The sequence below is a fragment of the Pagrus pagrus genome (genome assembly GCF_965226575.1).
Source record: "Pagrus pagrus genome assembly, chromosome: 17".
NCBI lineage: Eukaryota > Metazoa > Chordata > Actinopteri > Spariformes > Sparidae > Pagrus > Pagrus pagrus.
This window is the reverse complement of record NC_140201.1, coordinates 14402974-14426848: the sequence shown is the minus strand read 5'-3', so window position 1 is coordinate 14426848 and position 23875 is coordinate 14402974. Positions and strand designations below refer to the sequence as shown.

At 40.9% G+C, this 23875-nt stretch overlaps 3 protein-coding genes across 5 annotated transcripts; 2 read left to right on the top strand and 1 right to left on the bottom strand.

The window, feature by feature from the left end:
* Nucleotides 1–75: 75 nt before the first annotated feature.
* Nucleotides 76–7932, bottom strand: LOC311272376 (ras-related protein Rab-5A). 3 transcript variants are annotated; one of them, XM_084378740.1, is made up of 6 exons: nucleotides 7714–7932; nucleotides 4332–4550; nucleotides 3684–3835; nucleotides 3307–3429; nucleotides 2940–3033; nucleotides 76–2709 (listed from the first exon to the last, which is right to left on the bottom strand). In XM_084378740.1, exons 2-6 carry the CDS (start codon nucleotides 4495–4497, stop codon nucleotides 2594–2596), a joined length of 651 nt encoding a protein of 216 aa, XP_084234866.1. In that variant the 5' UTR covers nucleotides 4498–4550; nucleotides 7714–7932; the 3' UTR covers nucleotides 76–2593. The 3 variants fall into 3 exon arrangements, with proteins under 3 accessions (XP_084234866.1, XP_084234865.1, XP_084234867.1); XM_084378739.1 differs by having other exon boundaries at nucleotides 4332–4553; nucleotides 7714–7931; XM_084378741.1 differs by lacking the exon at nucleotides 7714–7932 and adding an exon at nucleotides 7471–7616 and having other exon boundaries at nucleotides 4332–4553.
* Nucleotides 7933–9056: 1124 nt separating this feature from the next.
* Nucleotides 9057–12600, top strand: otud6b (OTU deubiquitinase 6B). The gene is made up of 8 exons (XM_084379079.1): nucleotides 9057–9317; nucleotides 9682–9830; nucleotides 10028–10126; nucleotides 10385–10585; nucleotides 10782–10899; nucleotides 11043–11104; nucleotides 11486–11592; nucleotides 11979–12600. The coding sequence occupies exons 1-8, from the start codon at nucleotides 9242–9244 to the stop codon at nucleotides 12061–12063; spliced, it is 897 nt and encodes a 298-aa protein (XP_084235205.1). The 5' UTR covers nucleotides 9057–9241; the 3' UTR covers nucleotides 12064–12600.
* Nucleotides 12601–13280: 680 nt separating this feature from the next.
* Nucleotides 13281–15251, top strand: lrrc69 (leucine rich repeat containing 69). The gene is made up of 8 exons (XM_084378813.1): nucleotides 13281–13482; nucleotides 13600–13726; nucleotides 13818–13890; nucleotides 14044–14239; nucleotides 14486–14557; nucleotides 14655–14756; nucleotides 14853–15032; nucleotides 15122–15251. The coding sequence occupies exons 1-8, from the start codon at nucleotides 13309–13311 to the stop codon at nucleotides 15227–15229; spliced, it is 1032 nt and encodes a 343-aa protein (XP_084234939.1). The 5' UTR covers nucleotides 13281–13308; the 3' UTR covers nucleotides 15230–15251.
* Nucleotides 15252–23875: the final 8624 nt, after the last annotated feature.

Genomic DNA, 23875 nt, shown 5'->3' with positions numbered 1-23875 from the left:
GAGATGAGCCAAAGGAAAACTTTTTCACCAACTGTCCACGCACACACACACACACACACGCACACACAGCCTGAGCACAATAATAAATGATCAAATTTATTTCAGTTTTTATTTGGTCATTACATAACAGTACTGTAAAATGCTTGCATTTAAATGTTTTCGGCTGCAATTAAGTGTTCACGGCAAAAAAAGAAAAAAAAAAAAAGAAAAACAAAAAAGAAAAACATACAATTTACATCCTTATGTGTTAATTAATTTATTCATAAATCACCATCTTGCCTGCTGATAGTTGTTACACTGTTCCTACAAAGTCTTCACAAGGTTACTGAGATGTTACGGAGGTGGGGCAGACTGTTGGTTAATCAAACTGTTTTTGGGGTTGGGTCTGACTTGATAAATTCTGGTGTCTCTGCGAGTTCAGATCTACTCACAGGAATTAGTATCTGACAAGGCATCGTAGCCTGATACCACTAAAGAAAAAAAACAACAGAATTAGTGAAATGCGAGAACGAGATGTTAAAAAATAGAAACCAACATGTTTGGATGTTATTTTTTTTTCCTTCTGAGAAAAAGGTACAAGACAGACGACTAAATAAATGCAATTTCATTTTCTTGTTAATAACACTACATACATTTATAAAGACCACCACTGATTATAATTTAACCATCTGTGTGAAAAAAAGGAACAGCAACAAAACTCCAAACCCAGATTGTAGCTGTTTTTTCTGCTAACTGTACATTTCTTTTTTTTGATTATCTAGACAACTCCCTAGCAAGCATTAGTCCTGTCACTGGTAAATCGAAAAAAAGGTAGACTACACTGCAACACCCTATTTACAGTATATTATTTATATATTTATATTTATTTATATATATATATTTATATCACACTGGCTGTAATTATGACAGGATATATTCATGAGCATCATTAGTGCAAGGCATGAGTAAGACAGACTTGTAAAAAGAGTTATTGACCAGATGTACTGTATGTATATATTTATATGTGTGTGTGCGTGTGTGTGTGTGTGTGTGTGTGTGTAACAATGTACAGTGGAGGGACAGGGAAAAAAGTGTGTGCTCAAGATAGGTGGGAGAGGTGTAACAGACTGTGTGTATGTGTGTGTGTGCTTATGTACAATAATGTTTCAGTCTGACAGGGTTCAGAAGGAAGAAGTCAATGTGATGTGTGTGTTCGTGTGCAAATGTGTGTCCAAACACACACATGTATGGGCACGTGTGATCGAGTCTATGGATGAAATCTGTCATCAGCCAGCCAGCCTAGGCCCAGTTTGTACACACTGACACACGGCTGTGTCTAAAGCACTTCCTAATCGAGAGAAGATGACAAATAATTACGATTGAAAATTAATGAAGCAGCCTTTCATATTGCAACTCCCATCTCAACACCATCACCTTTTTACCAGGTCCAGCAACATTAACACAACGGAAAAGGACATCTGCATCGACTAAATCATCCGAAGACAGAAACCAAGAGACCCCAGTGTGACCACAAAGGGATGGTCTACTTAAGATTTATGAAAGGACGCTGCATCAGGAGACGGGGAGGCGGTGACACGTATGTGTATCTCAGAGGCCCCTGTGCCTTGTTGTTGAGAGAGTTGGGGGGAACAGGGGGGGTTTTGCTGTGCTGCATAGGTCCTTGCAGACACTCAAGTCACAGAGTAAATACTGTGAAACATTGCACAATGCCACTAGGGACAGCAAGAAGCAGGCATGGCCCCAGAATGGAGCTTTGGGGGTGGAAGAAGAGAATGTACACTCGTGCTACTTTGGGTTTAGTGGGGGAAAGTACATGGCCAACACTGGCAGGCAGAGGGAATCCAAGAGAGAGAGAGACATGGCGTATGAGAGGACTACAGTTCATGAATGTTTTTAAACTTTAAGTTAAAAGGGTCCCATGACAAGAGAGAGGTGTGGAGCTTCCTCTCTTTCTCTCTCGTTCTTCACCCCCGCCTTTCTCAGATTCACAAGGATACACCCCTCTAATAAACATTTTTTTTTTCTGTGCAACTCCAGACAAAAGGTAAAACAGTTTTTTTTTCTATTTTAGGCCATGTAAGTATACACGTTTGTGCACCTATAATTCTGACAAAAAATAAAGCAAACAATAATTAACAAAATTATATATATGTAAAAAAAAAGAACAAAAACAAGACTGGTATTAGAAATGCAGTAGTAAGGTCTTAAGCTATCCCAGAAAAAAAGGAAGTGACCACTTCCTCTTAATGAAACTCATATCTTCACGTTGGTAGGAAGATGATGGAAGGCAGGGTGCACTAGCGTCTCTAATATCAGTTATCATTTATCTATCAATAATAACTGATAGATGTGACAAGGTGAGAGGCAGAAAGTAGAAAACAAATGGTCAGAGGGTATAACCAGGTAGCAGCAGAACCGTGATGGAGGAAAAGAGGCAGAAATCAGTATAATGGCATGGGGGGGGGGCATCTTTTCGTCTTTTGCAAATGAGAGATAAGAGTACAACACATTGCATTAGTAACTGCAGTGGCATTCGGGGCATCAGCCGCATTAGTTACTGCTATACAGGTTGGTGGGGGGGGCGTTCTTCACGTTAGTTACTGCAGCATGGAGCCTTGGCTGGCTGGGCAGCTTCTGTCAGGTCCACTCCCCGGTTCCGTCCGCTATTGGCTCCTGCAGCCTGAGGCTCACTCTTCGGCAATCTCTTTGCTGAAGGGGGAAAACAAATCAAGCTAAACAACAAGAAACTTTTCGTATGCAGGGTGCAAAAGTTAAAAATAAAGTCATTTTCATAATCTCCACGCAACCCTCCAGTTCAGCAGCATAAATATGAACAACTACTTAAACAAATATCAACAGGATTAATCCATTTGGCTCAAGTTACAACTTTACAAATGCGCTGGCAAACTCATTGAATAAAGTGTCAGGAAATTACCCACCAATAGCCATAAATATCTCATTCACATTCATAGATGTCTTGGCCGACGTCTCCATGAAAAGTAAGCTGTTGTCATCTGCGTAGGACTGGGCATCCTGTCAACACAACGTAACGACTGTGAGATTTCAATACGTGCTCACACATCAATGCTCACACATTCAGGGGCAAGAAAAGACAATTAGATGCGGTATTGAGACCGCAAGTCTTGGCAGTAAAGACTAATGGAATAATCACTTGTAATGTAGCTTCTGGCTTTAATCACATAAAACAGAACCACAGCAATATCCATTAGATGTAGGAGATGAGTATTCCCAAGAAATGCATAAAAATCAGGACTGACGTCAAAGACACAGTTTGTTTGCTCTGACCTGGAAGTCGACAGCTCTCTTGCTGGCGAGGTCAGCCTTGTTGCCTGACAGAGCGATGACTATATTAGGGCTAGCTTGTCTTTGCAGCTCCTTTACCCAGTTCTTTGCCCGTGCAAAGGACTCCTGCAAATAGAAGAAAATGGCGCTATCTGTTAATACCTTCATGTTATCAGCAACTTGACATTTCCTGTTTAAAGTCAGAGACTTTCATATAAGCCACCATCTGTATTTGAACTACAGCCCTTCATACACTCCTGAGGTAATCTGACTGTATCTTCACCACAATAATATGTCAAGTAAGCATCTGTGACACTTAAAGGAGGAGTAATGTTTGGGAAAATTGTATGAACCACTTAGTCAAGGGTGAGTGAACGTGCCTCGTTTGTGATGTCGTAAACCACGATGGCCGCCTGTGCTCCTCTGTAATACATGGGTGCCAAACTGTGGTAACGCTCCTGACCTGCAGTGTCCCAGATTTCAAACTTCACTGTTGTGTCATCTAGACACACTGTCTGAGTGAGAAAAGCCGCTGAAATGAAGGATAAAGTGAGGGGTTAGCGAGCGTTAGACGATCAATATCCTCACCAACACAATATTTTTTACAATGCCTTGTAAACAAGAGGTCATAAATATATCTAAACAAAGCATTATCAGTTTTTCCATTACGTGACACAATCTACAGCCCACGCTGGTGTACAACATTTCAGCTTAAGTGGAAAAGAAACAGATGTTTGTGAGGTTTATTATTTTGTAACTCAATTTAAGTTTCATTTTACAATGTGGCAATGATCTTGACTACAAAACAAAATGGTTAACTTCAAATTATTTTTACATCAGAGTTTTAAAAATGTATATAAAAAGGTGCTGTCGTAACAATATCAGAGCGCCGCCTTGAATCTCACATAATTAGACAACTACTTCAGCAAAAGCAAAATCCAGCAAACGCAGACACAAACACACCCGTTTGATCTACAACCAACTGGCAGCACATGAGAAACAGCCCGGTCTCTTGATTTGAAGCTCACCTCCTATTGTGCTCTCCTGGAATTCGTGGAACTGACCCTTGACAAAGCGGAGCACTAAGCTGGACTTGCCCACGGCTGACTCCCCCAACAGCACCAGCTTAAACTGACAGATCTTGTTCCCCGCATTGGGTCCGTTGGGTCTCGTAGCACCTCCCCGATTGGCCATGACCTAGTCAGATCCCCCGGTGTCCTGTGTGCCAAACCTCACTATCAGGACTTCTGCTGCAAGAAACAGGAGAAAAGACAAGTAATCAAGATATGTGAGTAATGTGTGAAACTATTCCACGATTAAACATCTCTGCTTAGGGTGAAACATGATGTCAACAGCTCTAAAACTAGACTTAACTGTGAAACTTCCTTGATTTGATATGATGAGAGACTCTACGTGACTCAAAATAGAACAAAATATTTGGTTTCCGATCTGTTAGAGATTTACAGCATTACTGAGTGCAATAAGTGGAAAAAATGAAGCCTACTGACACCAATCAATGTGTGTTGGCAGCCTGCAGTGCTTTCAAGATACAGGAATGCCAAAAGGTGAGGCATCTAAAATCTATAGAAATAAACTTAATAGAAAAAGGTATCAAGCAAGACTCATCTACCTCCATTTAAGTGGACGGGGTGCAGACTATGTTACCCTAACTGAGCAAAATACAAGTCTAAGCCGTGACCTTTTTACTGGATGTCTTAATGAACATGTGACACTGAGTATTTCAAGAATTCTGAGGACAAACATTCGGCCGTCTGCAATTTCCAAGACTAAACTATAGCAGAATAATACGTTTTAACATTTAATTTCACAAAGAGAGTAATACAAACAAAAAGACAACAACATTACATTAAAAATCATCCCAAGCTCTCAAACTAGACCTGGTAATTAACATGGAGGCTTTCAAAGAATATTTTCTAACATATGTGTGTAGTGGAGTAGCATCAGAAACATTAGCCAGCACCCTCACTGTAGTGAGAAACACTCTCCATTCTGTTATTAAGACATTTTGATGGTATTATCAAGTCCACTCACAACAGAGCCAGTTCATTAAAAGTGATGCGTCACACCCATACTTTCACATGTCAAATTTAAGCTTTAGCCCAGAACTATCACACTTCTTCACATCGTGAAGTTTTGCAGAGGCCATTTCAATAAACAGCAGGTTTCTACAGAGCTTCCACAACAACACTGAATATCTTATGGTTACCATTACCAGCAAAAAAAGTGAGTTAAGGATTTCACTTTTGAAGGCAATAAATAGGTTTAAAATAAAATGCCAACAAAATACACTACTCAGAATGTACCGTATATAATACCTGCACTTTCTTTTTGTCTTCAAGTTATAAAACATCTAGCGCTGCACACTTAATTGCCATCACAATAGCTGTCAAAATGATCCCAGCGTAATTTTTTTGACCATCTCGTGCAGCCCTAGAACAAATTAACTAATTTTTATAATTGTGTCAAAGTACTTCAAACATGCAAAGCCCTTATTTGAGATTAATAATGTAATCATTTACAGTTTTCCCACAGTTGTGGTACAGTGTCTATCTGAATGACACCATGAAAAAGGGCAAAGGAAGCCCACCACAACCACATACAGTAACAGAAAGCAAAGGAAGCCTTGTCAAGAACCACGATAGTTTCAAGAGTCTTAACCCACCCACATTTCTCCAGCCTGTTTACAACTGCGAGAACCTCTGTATGGATACATGCCACGCATTCATTCATGCATTTCTTAGTAACTTATTTAGGTTTGAACAGCTGACTAATTTGTATACAACAGATGGCTGTTGTCAGGAGAAAACCGCTGTCTGTGTTGATTTTGAAGGGAGAACTTGTCCTGAGCACTATTTTGTGGAATCCTATCTCTGACCACAAAAATGACTATTATGACTTCCAACAGGCAACCACTAGCATCTCCCTCATCCAGGAGACAGATAATATGTGTGCTGACAATAACACAGACTCCTTATCATTCTCAGATAAGCTTTCTAAAGCAATAAAGTACAATGACTCTGTGAAAAAGCTACCTTTGTGAAGCATATTTGTCACATATTTGTTGATAAAGGTGTTGGTGCCCTCTTTGGAGATGCGTGACACCACAATTCATGTTGTACTGCATTAAATGACATAAGGCTGTAGAATTAAACTGTATTACAACATACAGATGCTTATTATATTGGTGGTATATCTATATATAAAAACACAACAGGTCTGATCACCAGTGGTGTTGTGTCAGTCTGTCTGCGGAGGTTATGTCAGCCATTAATACATCAAGGCATGAATAGGTTATATTTAATCTCCTGATCACACATTAACACAACAATGCTCGTGTTTTTCAAGTGCAGAAATAGGACAACTGAAGCAAATATCTGCAATATAACAAAAGGCCTGTGTGTTAATAATAAAAGAAGCCTACAAACATAATTCAAACGCCTGTCAAGTTGTTTTCTTGCTAAACAAAACATATCCACGTGTCTTCTTAAATAAAAGGCTTGAGGAGACAAAGCCCATGAAAGTGACCAGCGAGGCAGTTAGCTCAGGCATGCATCCTTTACATTTACCTGGAAAAACTGACAACAAGCAGTCAGAAAACAAACACACATGCTGCGGAAAAACATTAAGTGCGTTTACTCAGACTCATGACAGGGACTGTCAACAAACGCTGCGCACTGCCATGCTCACAAATATTTGGATGTGACTGTTGTTAGTTGACTGTACACACTTCCCTCACGTTAGTTGATGTCATGAAGCTGTCCGTTTTGATTTTAGAAGGCGACGCCATTTTCCAAATTGTTTTTGTTGTCTAGCTAGTTAGCTTACTTGCTGTTAGCCAACCTTAGCTTTCTCACTGAGAAGTAACGTCAGCTTCCCAACCACTTTGAGAAAAGCACATTAAAACGACAGGCTCAGCTACACAAAATAAGAGGGAGTGCCACGGGTTAACAAGCTAGTCGTTGTATTGTTTGACAGCGTTATTAAACTTAAATGTTTTGCTAGTTGGCTAATGTTTAAATAGGGAGTAGCCAAACCCTCAACTGACAAACACTAATGTTAGCTTGCTAGCGCTGTTAGCATTCCACCCACTGACCTGATTCCACCCAGTTAGCTATTAGCTATGACAAAGTCAACTGTACAGCTTACAATATCAGACGCTTGCTAATGACACAGCATCGACACAGAAGAGGGACAGCTGGGCTTCATATGACGTGACAACGGCCTGTATTTCTGCATTCCCCTAGCTATCAAACATCACCGTCATTAGCTGGAGACAGCTAGCGACAGCATTAGCTAACGTTAGTCCCCGATGACAACTGAGCAAACGTTAGCGTTAGCCAGTCAGCCAACTGGAAACCACAAGTTGTCGAATCATGTCAAGTACGCTACCTGAGAGCCAGACGATGTTTTGAACTTTGAATACCACCGCTGTAGTATTTACACACAGAACCCGGGACACTGTGGCGAGGCGGTGTTGGGGAACCAAGAAAATAATTTCAACAATCCCGTCACGTCTCCTCCTTTCTTTCTTCTCGCAACTTCCCCTTAGAACCAAAACACAAACAAGCTCTTCCGCCCCCCGTGCCACGTCACACAGCACGTCTGCCCTCCAGAAGTCAGCCTGTCAGGCGAGCACATACCAACACAGCAGAGCAGCTTCTACTGATGGCAATCATCCGTGTGCTAATATTATTCCATGTAGTATTTGCCTACAGACGAAGGGCTTGTTATGTTTGTACAGGATCATTGATCTAATATTTGCATGTACGTTTTGAATATATTGCCTTCACCTGACAGATGCTTGATATTTGGCCCCAATGATAAAAAAACGATTAGAGTATATATCAGTTAAACACTACACTAACTATAAAATCTATTTGGAATTTATGTATTAATGATCCAAAACATCTTTTTCTGCATTATCTATATGTATATTTACGCCTATACAGTACATCTGTGATGGGCCAGTATCAGTCCAGCTCTAATATTTTAATAATAATTCATTTTTAATAACCACATCTAATATTTATAATATAGCCTAGGAACAATAAACATGCATTTATCTCCTATATATATATATATATATATATATATATATATATATATAGGATATAATATTGTATTATTTTAAAGAGGCCTGTAGAAATGAAGATATACCATATTTCACAAGAAGCTAAAATTACTGAAACCCAACTGATATATCGGTTTGGCTGTACTTGCCTATATTACATTCTCAGTGAAGTTGACTTTTTCAAATTAATGTTGAACTGTAAAATGTTCTGCCTCCATTAGTCACAAGGGGTTGATAACCACATTTGAGGGATCCTTGCAAAAAATGTGTGTATATGGGGCGATATATTGATATAGTAGTATCAGTCGGGCTCTTAAAAAGGCTGATGTCAAAAATAAACTTTATTTTGTCTCACAGAAAATATCAATTTATCTTCTTAGTCTAGTCTTGCACTATTATAATAGATATATGAATAGTACCCATTGTTTTTCATATTCTTGCTGTTTTTATGGTTAATCATCAATTATTATATTATATTATATTATATTATATTATATTATATTATATTATATTATATTATCATGTCATATCACAAACCTGACCAGCAGGCTGCTGCAAGACAGAACTGTAGTACACTAACTAGCCGGAGGGGGCGGTATAGCACCTTATAGGCGGTACAGCGTCGTTAATCTCGGAGTTCAGCCAGGCGAAGAAGAACAAAGCTCCGCCCCGCTCCCCTAGCCTCTTCCGGTTGAGGCCATATCAGCACATTTTATTCATTGTGAGATATATATTTGTCAGTGTTGTGCTATACTTTGTAACAGGGACAGCACAACACGCTGTTTATTTTATGTTTTCGTTCAGCTCGTAAAGACTCCCATTGAACAAAGTGAGCACCGTCCAGTCATGGAGGAGGAGACAGTGGAGACACCAGAGGAGCTGCTGGCAAAGAAGCACCGCAAGGAAAAGAAAGATATGCAAGGTAGCTAACATCAGCTGTTCTCAGGCGTTGGTTGTTAATTTTCTATTAGTTTGTTTACATCTCACGTCTTGTTTTATTTCCTGGAATTGAACCCAATTTAGCCACGAGCACACTGAAATATTACATCATAGCAGAATGTAGCACCCATAACTATAATAACTGTGTCATGTAAAGTAGTGTGAAATGAGATATACATTACATTACATTAAGGTGCATTAATAAGGTGTTTCCTCTGTCATATTGGTCATCCTGGCCTGGATTTAGTTTGAACTTTTCTAATCAACATTCAGCACCATCTGAGACCTTTACTCTGTGTATAGTGTATTGTTTTGTCAGATTATCTGCTCTTGTTGTTCATTTTCAGCCAAAATCCAGAGCATGAAAAATGCTGTCCCCAAAAATGACAAGAAAAAGAGGAAGCAGTTGACAGAGGAGATTGCCAAACTGGAGGCTGACCTCAGCCAGAAACATGAGGAGGAATGCAGGCAACTCAGGCCGACAACTGACACAAAGGTAAAAGTCTATATTCAGAAGATGAATATTATTTACGATTATGAGGCTTAACTGCCTTTAAAAGATGTACTCCTTTCAGTGCAATTTCTTTATGATTTATTGCATAAAAAGTGTTGCAAATGCTTACATTAAGTCTGTTTATTACATAAATGTCAATTTGCAAAACAACCAAAAGTCTCCTCTCTCAATCTCACAAGGTGGAAGAGGTGTTAAATGGACTGGATGCCGTGAAGATAGAGGATGAAGATGAAAAAGAGGTCAAACAGTCACGTGTGACCAAGGCCCAGAAGAGAAGGGTGAGATACATGTTCCACTTCGAATCAAACAATTTTAAGTGCTGTTTGTTATTGCACACAACAATGTGGGGGTTAGGGTTAGGGGAAACATGAATAATCAAATGTATTAGACAGCAGTATGATTATTGTTTGTTCCCGAACATTTCATTTGTAATTGATAATTTAATCAACCATCTTTGTTTGCCTTCATTTTAAATGGTTTCACTTGTGGTTCCAACTACTTATTTAATGTGCTTCATATTCAATGATCCTCTCCAGGACAAGAAGGCTGCCCAGGAGAAGGAGAGGGAGAGCAGGATAGCAGAGGCCGAGGTGGAGAACCTGCAGGGTGTGAGGCACCAGGAGGGTTTGATGTTGGCTCAGAAACTCGCCCAGCAGCAGCTTCAGATCAAGGAGATCTCCTCTGATGGCCACTGCATGTACCGAGCTGTTGAAGATCAGCTGGCAAAGCGATCACAGGTACACACAGTGTTTGGAGTGTTAATAGCTGTAGCTGTGGTTTGAATACCTATCTGGGTGTGATAAGCAAAAGTGTCCACACTCTGTGCCAATGTCACAATGCTGCTTTGACAAAATGACTGTAAAGTTTATACATTTATTATTACCAAAGTTCCTACACAGAGAACATATTGTGTTCTGTTCTGTTCTGTTCTAGCCGGGGTCAAAGAGTGTGAAAGAACTGCGGTCTCGCACTGCTGAGCACATGAGAAACCATGCTGATGACTTCTTGCCTTTCCTCACCAACCAAAACACTGGTGACATGTACACAACAGGTAACACTTTATCTTTGTTTTAGTTGTCAGGAACAATCTGACATAGGTACGAGTGTGCCAGCCATACTGATTTAATATGACATATTATGTTTTTAGAAAGTACTTCTGTGTGTACTAATAGAAGTGTTTGTACTGCTTTCTAGATGAGTTTGAGAAATACTGCAGTGATGTGGAGCACACAGCAGCATGGGGTGGACAACTGGAAGTGAGTAGTTAAAGTCAAACTCAGATACACTGCTCTGTTCTTGCCCTACAGAGACAAAACACAGTGGTGGAAGGTTATGACTGAAATCAAACTTTTAAATGTCTAAAACACAAAATAATACTTGCAGATTGCTTGAAAATGTCCTACTTATTCATTAAGTATAATCTATTTCAGCTTTTTTTTTTAATGCCAATAATCAAACAATTAAATATAGATTTAATGTAATATATATAGATTTCTCAGGAAGAAGACACTAAGATTATAGTTAAAAAACTTTGATTTTCCTCAGTGTCATTGTTAACGTAGTTACTTCAGTTTGTCTTTATAGGGCTGTGTTGCTCCTTGTACTTGATAATTACTTTCATGTCTTTTCCCCAACAGTTGCGCGCTTTGACCAAAGTTCTTCAGTTGCAGATAGAAGTAATCCAGGCCAACGCCTCAACTATAAAAATCGGGGAGGAATTTGATAGTGACCCCATCACTCTTGTGTAGGTTGTGTATATGTTGTCATGTTTGGTAGGGGTTTTTATTAGCATAATTGTTAAAGTATATACAGCTAAATTAGTAGAAAAATGTGCATTGCATTTAGATCAGACATTAGGGTTGGATTAATGACAGTTAAAAGCTGCTGTGGAAAACCAGCCAAGGCTTTAATTGCACTTTCTGATTTTTGACACCGTAAATACAAACTGTAATTATGTGAAAACATTTACGTAAGGCTCAACAAAAATCTTCTCTCATGGAGCACAACACCAAGGCTATTACACAGTATTCTATATCAGTGTTAAACAGACTTGTATAAATCTAATCTATGCATAACGTGTGTAAGATGTCAAGTTCTTTGAAGTTCTCAATGTATTTCCTTTGTTTGCAGTTACATGCGTCACGCCTATGGACTGGGAGAGCACTACAATTCTGTGGAGCGGCTAAAGGACCCTGTCAATGCAGAGGACAGCTGAGAGACAGCTCAGTCTTGGTGTGACATAAACCAGTGTGTGTGATGCAGAGAGTGTTCGAACCACTCACACCAAGGGGCCCTAAATACAAACGTATTTGGAGGGAGACCTCCCCTCATTGAAGACATTGATAAGCTGAGGTTAACAGAGAGTGTTGCATTAAATGCATAACAGTGCTTTTATGTTTTGAAGTCAAAAGAAATCTAACAGAATCACCTCTGAGAACAGTGTCGTTGTGCTAATGAAAATAGCATAGAAAGGAAATTAACGTGTAAGTGATTTTACACCGGACTCTCTTAGTCTGTCCCAAAGACCTCCTACCTTTCCTTCAGCTCATTTTGAGAAGCAAAGATGTTACATGTGTTTTTTTTAAACCCAAATCCACCTGAGCAGGAGAGGATGTCAGAGCTTTTGAGCGTGCATGTCACTCAACCAAATGTCAACACTGTGGGGTTGTTGGGTTTTCCCAGCGATCTTGGAATGAACTGAATCGTTGACCTTGTAACTCATATCAGTGTTACATAAACATATATAATACTACTAACGTATGTCGCTGCTTTATTCATTTTTTGTGATGAGGAAAATAATATTCATTGGTTTTAAATTACTACTGTTTTCAACATGAGACTGAAAGATGATCATTTTGTTTCTTTAACCTACGGTCTCTTTGTAGTTGTTCAGCAACAGATATCTGCACAAAAAGCTGAAGAAGTATCTGCACACTACTGTCACCTTTTTTCTACGTGATGACATTTTAAACACAAATGGTCTCCCTCAGGTTAATTTACAGTAAGATAGTAAAATAAGGCATATATGTTATATCTGCTTGTGATAAACTGCACGCACATATAATCAAACACCGCCTTGCATGTTGTCCTTAAGTTGTGTTGGAAATGCCAGCGGTGGAAGGTAACCATGTACATTTATTCCATTTATTAAAGTAATCTACGTGAGTACAACTTTTAGGTTCTTCACTTTACTATATTTCCATTTATGTTACTTTATACTTTTTATACTTATAATTTTTAATAGTTTTTAGTTTTTAATAATTTATTTATTAACGTGGAAGCAGGATTACTTTATATTAGTGAGCCCACGGTGCTTAGGCGTAAACATGCTGCTGTACTCAGCTGCCACCACTAGAGGCCGCTACTGTCTCAAAGCGAATCCTCATGGACGAGCCAACCAGCGTCATGTCGCCATGGAAACTTGAGCGCGGGTTCTTGACATTGTTTTTTCTTTTTACAAATGGCTAAGTCCGTGGCCAGAGTCCTGTACGGTCGGGGGACCTCTTTGAATTTGACCTCTCAGAAGATAAAAGAAGTTCCCGAGTGTGTCTGCAGAATAACGAAGCTCTCAGTTCTCCAGCTGAACCACAACTCCATCAGCACCCTGCCCGCCGAGCTGCTCTCTCTCCGACACGTGAGTCCTCCTCCGAGCTCATCTGTCTGCTGGAACATTTCCAGGACGACTCTTTAAATGTGTTACACAGCGTGCAGATTTGTGATTAAATATTTCTCCTTATGCGACGCCTGCAAGCTGGCTGAGCTGCATTTGGGAAATAATGCCTTGAAGGAGCTCCCCGCTGTTTTGGGCCATCTGGAGTCCTTGAAGAAACTGTATCTGTTCAGCAACCAAATTACAGTAGTGGCACCTGAGGTGATAGGTAGGCTCTCACTCCTCTGCGTGATTAGCACCTTGGAAGATTGGTTTCAAAACTACAAATGAACCACTTTAATGTCATTTATGCTTTACAGGTGGCTTACACAACCTCGTTGTGCTAAATCTGAACCACAACCAGATTCAAAGACTTCCACCAGAGATCAAAAGGTATCTTTAGCTCCACTGATTTGACATTTGTTCATGATGTTAGGCTAAATTAACTTGATAACATCTGTATCTCTGACGAATAATGTATATAATATATATCCATAATGAATGCATATGTTAAAAACACTAATGCAAACCTGTCGTCGGTGTCAGTTTGAGTAGGCTTCAACACCTCAGTGTGCTGGACAATAAGCTGGAGGAGGTCCCTGCTGAGCTGGGTCATCTCACCAGGTTGACTGAGATAAACCTGACCTCCAATAATTTGTCTGGGCTCCCTCAGCAGCTGTACCGGTGTAAACAGCTAACCAAGTTGTATTTAGCCAGAAACAAGCTGAGCAGCCTACCAGAGGTGGGTGTTCATTCACTTCACTAGCACTGTCTTTAATGCAGAATATGAACAGGCTTCCAGTCTGTCTTGCAGTTTAATTTTGTATTAGAAGACTATAACAAAAATTGTAGGATGGTTTTTGATTTTATGGTGAAATTTCCCTTTAAGAATCATCTACATGTCGGTCGAGTTCTAACTTCAGCTCTGCTGTTTTACTGTATGATTTGGCAGCTACATAAGCAAACACTTGCCGTACGTTTCACACAGGGAATTGATGCCCTGACAAAACTCCAAGTTCTGGATGTAGCTGGGAACAAGTTGTTCATGTTCCCTGTTCAGGTACATAATATTGCAGCACAGAGCTGTGACACAGTGAAATCTAAAGAAATAGGGGATTACAACTTCGCTGTATGACGCAGGACATTCCTCTGTGTAGTTTCACCTGCTGCCCCTGAGGGAGCTCCACTGTGAAGGCAACAGGTTTGTGCGCCGTGAGCCGATGTCGTCGGTGCAGGACGTAGAAGTGCTTTCGTTAAAGGTAAACTGATGGGACAATACTTACAATAACATTTACAATATCATTATACACTATAAGGGATCACCTCATTGTTCTTGCTTCATTTTTATCTCCCAGGAACTGGTTGCCAGATGTGTGTTGCTGGAGGACAGGAACAGGTCCTCTCTGGTCCACAGGATGCTTCCCCACTACCCGTCCCTAACTGCCCTGTTGGCCAGTGGCAGCTGTTGTGAGCTTTGCCTGAACCCCTTCCTCACCACCTGGCTGGAGTGTGTGCAGTTTATCAGTCTGAAGAAGGTGCAAAAATATACTTGTCATACTGCACAGATAAATATGTAGTTCTTCATGTTACTGAAAGTGTTTTGTCGTATTTGTGTGTCTTACAGGACATGAAAATGACGAGTGTGCGGACTGTTCCCGTCCGCGCCCTCCTTTGCTCATACAAATGCTTTAATACGGAGGGACACTCCTACTTTGGTGTTGCTACAAGATGAATACAAGTTCATTGAAAAGGTGCCATCCAGTACATTTACTCAATTGCCGTACTTAAAGGTGCACTATGTAGCTTTGGGGACATCTTAAACAGAAGAGAGTGATCCTCATTGACTGATTTCAAACTGACCTTAATGGACAGCACAATTGACTTTGTTTATATGTGGCGGACCCTGCCACCTTTTCAGCTTCAAGCTGTGTTCAGGGGACCTTATTTTCCTCCGACAACAGCTTGTTGATTCAGCTATGGAAAAAAAAGATTTCTGAGTTTGTAATGTAACCTTGTGGTTGCTCTGGTTATATGCTAGAAGTATGACTTGGACAGGTGTAAGTACTATTTTCATTTACTTCTACAACACTACATTTCAAAGGGAAATATTGTATATTTCTCCTCAGCCCATTTATTTGACTGATGTAGTTACTAGTTACTGAACAGTAAAATGCAAATTTTGCATTGATGCATCATTATTAACAAATATGATAATATATCGCTCACAGGGCCAAAACAAATACTTTGACTGTGATAGTTTTTCGATAGTTTGCTAGTAATACTTCTATGCTCTAACTTTTTGAATGCAGGATATTACTTATACTAGTATTGTTTTCACACTGCTGTATTGTTACTTTTACTCAAGTAAAGGATTTAAATAATCACTGATATAGTGCTACCATTTCTAGTATATGAGTTTTTTGGCCTTCTTATATCTCACAGATGTAATTTGACTCTGTGGTCACTAGGTGGCATCAAATGAACACGGAAAATGGTCCATGTAGTTGGACTCTGTCTTGATGCTTAATACAAGCTTCAGCTGACAACATGTGGAGTATATTTGTGCCATGTGCCAACCACAGCTTTCATGAAATTCCCAATAATAGAATAAACATTGCAGCAGCTGGATACCAGATCAGTACATGGTGACTTTGAGTGTAAATACCTGGATAAACTGTTTTTTTCACATTGGTGGGTAAGTGCAGGTATGTACAGATATATAATTGGCAGCCCGAAGTTTTCAATATTAAACCTACACGAAGACTCATCAGTTATACAGTTATACTAAATTTTGCATTTGGTTATGTATTATCCTGACAGGTGTTTCTATTATTTTGTCCCCCTCGTGTATATCAAAAAGGGTAGTCTCAATGATGGAAACCCTTCTTTGTTTAATGCAGTACAGTTAAATGAAGTGGTCGTAAAGTTGAATCAACACCTCTCAAAAACATTTGAACAAAAACTCTATATCACAAAGTAGATAAGGACAGGACTTCTCGCAGACTCTGTTGTGTAGCTAAGTATACCTACTACACGGGCGTATTGACCCAGTAAAGTCACACATTGCTGTCAAAATTCTAGTAATACCTGGATGAAAAATCCTACACATATTTTGGCCCAGTAAATCTAGTGAGATCCTGTTTCCCTGTCAGTGCTGCACAGAATCCATAGCTGCCCCATCTCTTTCCATCTCCAGCCGGTGGCATCTGTTCCAACCTGCCAGACAGGAGAGAGAGAGGGAGGGAGCGAGTGAGAGCGAGAACTTCATTTCCAGCAAATTAATTTCCCATCCACGCCTCCAGAGCTTGCTAGCTCGTTCACTAGCTGCTGCGGCCGCTGCTGCGTGTGTCTACTGAGTCGGAGCCTCATGCATAAGGCATCAGGTTTAATTGCAAACCCAGAAACTAATGACTTTGGACTGGTTAACAGCAGGGGAGCCATACATCTCGAGCAAACTGAATGAAAAATCAGCTCAGAGGAGAGAAAAAAAGGAGCCTAGCCCCTAATTGATGAATAATTGAAGCGGCGAGCTACAGGGCATAATTGTGACATTTTGTTTCAATCAATTTCCAAGTGGTGTGGGCGAAAGTGCACTTAAAGGGAAACGGCAATGACAAAGAATGAGAAAGAAAGAGAGAGACGGAGAGAGCGGTCGGTGCTGGAAATGGACATTGGGTCTTCAGTCATTGAACTGACATTTGCTGGGGCAAAAGACCAGACTCATTCAAACACAGAAAGACTCTTCTCTCCGTCTTCATCTCACTTTGTAGGTTTCCTGTCAAACTCCTGTAACGCTCTGCGAGGTCACTTTTTCACTTGCAGCCAACGGATCCTCATCTCTTCACCTAACTCTCGGCAAGAAGGCAAATACATGTATTTCCCATTCAGCAGGATTTTTTTTTACATTCAGAAGTAATAATGATTTCCCATTAAGTCAGACTCTAAGCACACAGCACTTCACAGGAAGATTTTGCTTGGTTATATCACAACAGACTTTGCTCTTCTGCCTCCGGCACTGGAAGAGAGTCGTATGTTCACACATTTACATTAAACTTTTTAAAGACGTAATTTCCATTACTAAGACTATACAGGCGGTTTGTTCCATGCTGAAATTTGTCATGAATTATATATAAATTCACTAAATATTCACTAGATTTACATAATGACCTCACAATGGAAATTGTTTTTAAGGGTTGTGTCTGAACATGGCTAATAAATAGGTCATCTGCTGGCATACTAATGGGTGAAAGGCCAACAGTATGTGCCTTCTTGAAAGCAGCAGATGTTGGGTCCTGAAGCGGTGGAGCAGCAGCAGCAGCAGCAGCAGCCCACTAGCTCAGTGGCCTCGGGACTTGTCTGTGAGTCGGTCTGGTGTCTGGTGTTGAGCTTTATGCATGTATTCACACACACGCACACACACGCACGCCTTTTAAAAGCAAATACAATCACTCCACCCACTCTGCATTGATGACACATCATCAAGATAATTTTACCCCCATCGCTTTGTTTTCATCGTGTCGTCTCACAAAAACACACAGACGAACCCCCTGCACACACACGTGCGCGGACACACTTTTTCCATATCACTGAGCTGTCCCTTATGATTGCCATATTCAGAGAGCCCCGCGCTTTTTGCACTGAATAATGCTAAAAAACCATGCGCGGCTTGATTGACGTGTATGGAAATGAGGAGGTTGCATCCTCAAAGGAGACACCATACGGATGGGAGCAGCACACTGACGAGAGGCATCTACAAAAGGCGCTTGTAAATTCCTGACATGCCTAGCATATGTTAATGAGCCATTCTCTCGCTCTGATATAATTACTACGAGGGGATATTGCCTTTGGTGGAAATATCTGTCTCGCATGGCATGGCTACCTCATGGGGGTGAAAAAGTAAAGAATGATAAAGTAGCGGGCGCATAAATTCTCATTTACCATGCTTGGAGGTAAAGAGAGTGATGCTGGCAAATTCACTCAGGATGATGTATTGGGGAGAAGGCACCTGGGGTTCATTACATACCTCCTTTGTTAAAGCGCTTTCTGCAGTCTTGTATCGTTTGTTAGGGGGTATTTAGTCTGTCTTGTCATTTGGAGCACTTACTTAGCATGTCTTTAGAGGAGCCTATGGCTGCTTGAGCTTGCATTGCATCGTGGGGCTGCAAAGGAAAGTCATCTGTTGGCTAAAAACAGAATAAAGGACGCCGGATTCAAGCTTTTGTTGTCATGGATATGATGAAAGTGAGTGTGTTTGTCACTGAAGGTCACACGAAGCCTTGTCTGTCTACCTTTGACTGTGGTTTCTTTGATTTTATACTCGTGTGCACTGTGTGGTTTTGGAGAAGAAATACAAAGTCAGAATTTTTACATTTAAAATATTAATGAGGTAATAATACAAACTATTTTCCATAACTGAATAAACAAGTCCCCAGAACCAATGTTTGAAGCTAGAGAGGTGGCAGGGTCCGCCAATTATAAACAAAGCAAAACAGTGTGAAATTGTGTCGTCCTTTAAGGTCAGTTTATTTATTCTGTCATGAAAACAAAGAGAGTTTGTTTATTTAGTTTGTTTAGGCATAAAACAAGTCAGTCAATGAAGATCTTTCTCTTTGTATTAAAGCTCAAACAAGCAACAGCAGTGATCCAACATAAAATCTCTGCTGCATGTGGCATGTTTAGTCATTTTCAGAGATCCATCAAAGCCATGATTGCGGTCTTCACCTCAGAAGAATGATTTGACTCCGACTGACCCTGATTTCTCCTCTTCTCTCCCCGGGGCAACAGCAGAGGTGCTATTAAAATGAGTAGCATTGATTGCTGAATTAGGGGCCTTGTGACCGGAGAGAGAGGGAGAGAGAGATAGAGGAAAAAACAGGCATTCGATAGCGAGCGGTAGGCCAGTGTCATAGCCAGGAGTGTGCACCACTCCAATCAGTAGAATCTATTGTTGTGCATCGCTGCCCATGACAGATCTTGGTATCGAGCCACTGGCAGAGTACCAGGGTATTGTCTGCTTGACGGCTGCACAATCAATTCTGTTGTGTTGGTAATGAGTGTTGGCACTAGGGGGCAGTGTGCTTCTCCGCTGGCTCTCGAGCAGATGAGGAGGGTGATGCACCGATGCACGACGCACCGAGATATGCCTGATGGATCTAAGAGATAGAGCAGCTAATAAAAAGCAAGAACAATGAGCTTTTATTGGAATTCAAAGCTTAATTGAAATCTAAGCATCGGATCAGAGCATTGTAACTCATGTGTGACTATTAAATCTAAAAAGTGCAACCAGACATGAAAGAGGGTGAAAGTTTGTTTGCACTCATTGAAGCATAGCAATGGAAAAAAAGAGACAGCAAAGACGCCAGATGTACAAGACAATAACTGTGCAATCTCTTCATCAGAAAACACAATCATACCAAAGAGCAGCCTTGATATAGATTAGAAATAATCTAGAAAACACTAGACTACAAAAAGATGCTACAAACCAAAGCCACCCAGATGTACCAGTCTAATAAGCTTCCTCGCAGTCTTTTCTCTTCTCCTTCCACATCGCGATATAATATATAAATAACAGTTGGAAAACAGTAGAAGCGAGTAAACTGTGTGTCCTTTGAGGTCACAAGGAAGCGACGCCATTACTGAGCCGTTCCTCATTAGGGGAGTTTTGAGACGGGTGCCTGGTCGTCAGGCCGGCAACCTCTCTCTGGCAGTTCTGGGTCAGCCTCAGCCATGCTGCAAAACGCCATTACCACGCTGCATTTGTCGAAGAAATAAGACAAAAAACACTGCTGGAACTTCAAAAGAACAAATAAATCTTTAATCTTGAGAGTCTTTGAATCTCTTTCGAAAGTTTCCTCGGGTTTGGTAGCGACAGGGGCCGTGGAGAGGGAGGAGGAATCTGTGCTTGTGTTTGTTCGGGAGATGGTGACTGTTTATCTGTGTGGGGAACAAAACTGGGGAGGAAAACAGACTGAAAGAGACATAGATGCTGGATTATATCTTTTGATGTTCAGATAGTGTTTTGATGCTTTCATTTTCCCCAAATAATTCTCTATTGTGTGAGATTCATTTCTTTCATGCTCAGGTTTTGATATAACTCCTCACAATGTAGCTGATTTCTCAATTAGAAATGCTCATCTCCGACTCACATGCAGTATTTTCTTATAGCTACCTTATGTGATTCATTACTCAAAACAATCTGGTATATGAATTCAGCCTGTCAGGTACACCCGCTGAACCCGCTGAGTTGACCCTACGAAGGCTTTCACTTCCAGCTCCGCTCTACTCTATCATCAGTGTGATTGACGGCACACAATCTCAAAACCCACGTTTGAGGTCATGTGATGGCCACTGGAGCATGCCCAGAAATAGCGCAGCGGCAGGCGGGTGGGACACCAGGTAGCAGCATCTGGTCTCCGGGTTTTTCTAGAACACACACTGCCTGTGGCGCTGCAGGCTTGGCTGGCCAAACATCTGTCTGCGATGAGCAGGCCGGCTGGATGAGCAGACCCACAACCCAGCCAACCAGCCAAATGAACGTCCTGCACAAGTGAACGTCCTTCAGGAATATGTGGGTTAATATCTCAATCTGACTCTACTCATTCCTGACTGTGATATCATTTTTTCCCCCCACAAAGTCGTTATTTGTTCTTCGTTCTGCAGCACTCCGTCAAGATAAAGCCACATCTGCTAAAGTTTCATGTTTATTAATGCTTCATTTCTTCCAGCATCACACAATTCACAAAGTAGCCATTGCCTCCAGTGACTTAACAGAAACTAGCATATGTCGGGCATATTTCGTCCACATACAGAATGTGTCTTTGTTGTTAGGGATTTAGTGTATGTTGCATTCAGTTATTTAACACAATGCTGAAAATAAGACAGGTTTTTGTTGCTCTGCTGTGGTTTGCTAGCCAATTTCAAGCACACTTAGTTTTGTAAACAGAGACATGACAAGAATGAATTTTCTCAGTAGTATAGTCTGACTTTTCTTTGTATGTACAATGGAGCGAGGGCCTGCAGCTACGCTAGCAGCTTTGTGATGCTTTGCAAAGAGGCACAATGCTTTGAGCTAAATGCTAACATCAGCAAACAAGCAGCATGCTCACAGTGACCACATTCTGATGTTTAGCAGGTGTAATGTTTGCCATGTTCACCAGTTTAACATATTAGCATGCTAACATTTCCAAATTAGCAAATAACATAAAGTACAGCTGAGGCGGATGGGTATAAGGGCTGACTCGAATGCTTCGAAGCATTGACCCTTGCCATCGACCCTACGCCCAGATCAGTAGTTGACGGCGTTGGTGTTATAACTTGTGGAATAATGAAATTTGTAAATATGACCCCCCAGAAGTCAAGTGCTAGGTATGCCAAAGGAAACCGGCATATCACAAATTTACTACGAGTTTGGCTAATCACCTGAAAACGGTAAGTGAAAGCTTAGCAGTCTTGCAATTGCTAGAAATGTCGTTATGGCTAATGTTAGCTTAATGTGACCTGCATGCTAACATGTTAATTATTCAAAGTGTAATGTTACCAACGATGGCTGTCATGTTATGTCACGAAACCAACCCCATCTTTCCTGGCTTCAAGCTATGGGTTTACAGCCAAACTACACCTTGAGAAGCTACCGTTTGCTCAAAACATCAATGGCGGCTCATCAAGAGGTTAGCGTAAATAGTGCTAGTCAGTTGTATCAGAACTGGGGAGAATTTGTTTCATTGAAAGAAGAGCTAAGAAGGGTACTGAAGGCTTTTCTCGCTGGAAAGGTTGTTTTCACTCTCCCTCGACTTTGGCAAGAGTTTGATTTACCAACTGGCTCGGCTGGTAGAGCTCCTACAACTACGTCATATGGTCTGTTGATCTGATTGTTAGCCTGTGATAATCGGTGATCGACAGATGTTTTGTTCAATCACCTGACAAGTTTTTTGAAAGTGCCCTTTTCCAAACTATTTCTAAGGGTGACTTAGTTAGTCCAACAGTATTGGACCAATAAAAATGGTGACCGGATGACGAAAAGATGAAGAGGAAATGAATGTAAACCAAATTACAGAACCTTCTCTGGGGACCATGAATGGCAACACAATTTCAAGGCACTTTGTCTGAATGCTGTTGAAGTATTTCAGTCTGGAACAAAGTGGAGGACTGACCAACAGGCTGACGAAATCAAAGTGAAAGCTGCCCTCGGCTCACTTCACATTTTTTTAAATACCACAATCATTTTTAATGGTTCTCACTCCCCGTCTATCTTTTTATATACAATCTCGGCGGACTTAAAATTCATAGGTTACAGCAGCGTAGGTAGAGAAATGAAGTTGAGTATTTCTGTGCTCAGAATGACAAGGACCTGCTGTGAATCAAGAGGCAGCAATCGTAACCTTGCCAGGATAATTGAAGAAACTTTGCAGCCACTGTCATGTCAATCAAGCATCGGTGTGCTGTCTCCCTGTGAAGAGGGGTAAACATTTCCAAGATAATTAGGAGCGAGTTCAGTTTGACAAAAGGCGACGTGGTTTGCATGTGGTTTTAATGAATCCAAAACATTCTGTACGGGACATTGCTTTTGTGCAATTAGCACACGTTGGATTTCTTGAAACAAAATGTGTTGGTGCCCTCGAGAAACGCTACAATTACTTTTAACAGCGTAGCAGCGACTTCACAGTTGCATTTCGTGCTTATTAAATGCAAAATGAAGTTTAACTTTTTGCCGCGGCTGTATTTGTTTTAGCTGAGTAACGCCGATAGGAGTGAGAACAACACAAACACCTTAACAACACAACACTTCACACAGCTCAGACCAACAGAAAAGAGCAGCATGATGCACCGCGCCCGCTTGCCCCCTTCCAATCCAGCCTCGCCGACAACAGATGGCCGTCTCTCCCACAATGCCGCGCGGTCGCAGATGCCAACAGAAGAGGTGACAAACACTCTGCAGGTGTCTGTCCCTCTGCGTCCGCCGTGTGTGTGCGCATTTTGTGTGTGTGTGTGCGGGGACAAAGAGCATCTTTCTTGCGGGGAGAGGAAAGTGTAATTGATAGCAGAGGACAACCTGCAGGAAGGAAGTGCCATCGTATGCTAAATGGATGGGTTGGCACAGACTGGCGCAAACTGTTGGGACAGATGCAGCAGAAGTCAACATTACTCATTATGGGATCTTATATGAGTGTAGAGAGTCTCGGATGATGAATGGAGCGCTTAGATCTGCCTGCCGACTAATATTTGAATATCATTTTTGTGCAGTTATTCCATCTCAGAAATGGCCGATTCCACAATCAAATACAGATCTTTATCCTCACAACAAACAGCAAATATATCCTGTATCACTGCATAATTTCATGCCGCAATGTAGAACTACTTTTGGCTGCACTCTCCAATCTGT

Bases quoted from the DNA above. Each gene is read 5' to 3' on its own strand.
- LOC311272376 (XM_084378740.1), bottom strand. From the start codon at position 4,497: ATGGCCAATCGGGGAGGTGCTACGAGACCCAACGGACCCAATGCGGGG. The intron at 3,836-4,331 runs GTGAGCTTCAAA...CCTTCATTTCAG, and splicing joins CCAGGAGAGCACAATAGGAG to CGGCTTTTCTCACTCAGACA. The intron at 2,710-2,939 runs GTGGGTAATTTC...TTCCCCCTTCAG, and splicing joins TGAGATATTTATGGCTATTG to CAAAGAGATTGCCGAAGAGT.
- otud6b (XM_084379079.1), top strand. From the start codon at position 9,242: ATGGAGGAGGAGACAGTGGAGACACCAGAGGAGCTGCTGGCAAAGAAG. The intron at 10,586-10,781 runs GTACACACAGTG...GTTCTGTTCTAG, and splicing joins AGCTGGCAAAGCGATCACAG to CCGGGGTCAAAGAGTGTGAA. The intron at 11,105-11,485 runs GTGAGTAGTTAA...TTTCCCCAACAG, and splicing joins CATGGGGTGGACAACTGGAA to TTGCGCGCTTTGACCAAAGT.
- lrrc69 (XM_084378813.1), top strand. From the start codon at position 13,309: ATGGCTAAGTCCGTGGCCAGAGTCCTGTACGGTCGGGGGACCTCTTTG. The intron at 14,558-14,654 runs GTACATAATATT...TCCTCTGTGTAG, and splicing joins TGTTCATGTTCCCTGTTCAG to TTTCACCTGCTGCCCCTGAG. The intron at 14,757-14,852 runs GTAAACTGATGG...TTTATCTCCCAG, and splicing joins TAGAAGTGCTTTCGTTAAAG to GAACTGGTTGCCAGATGTGT.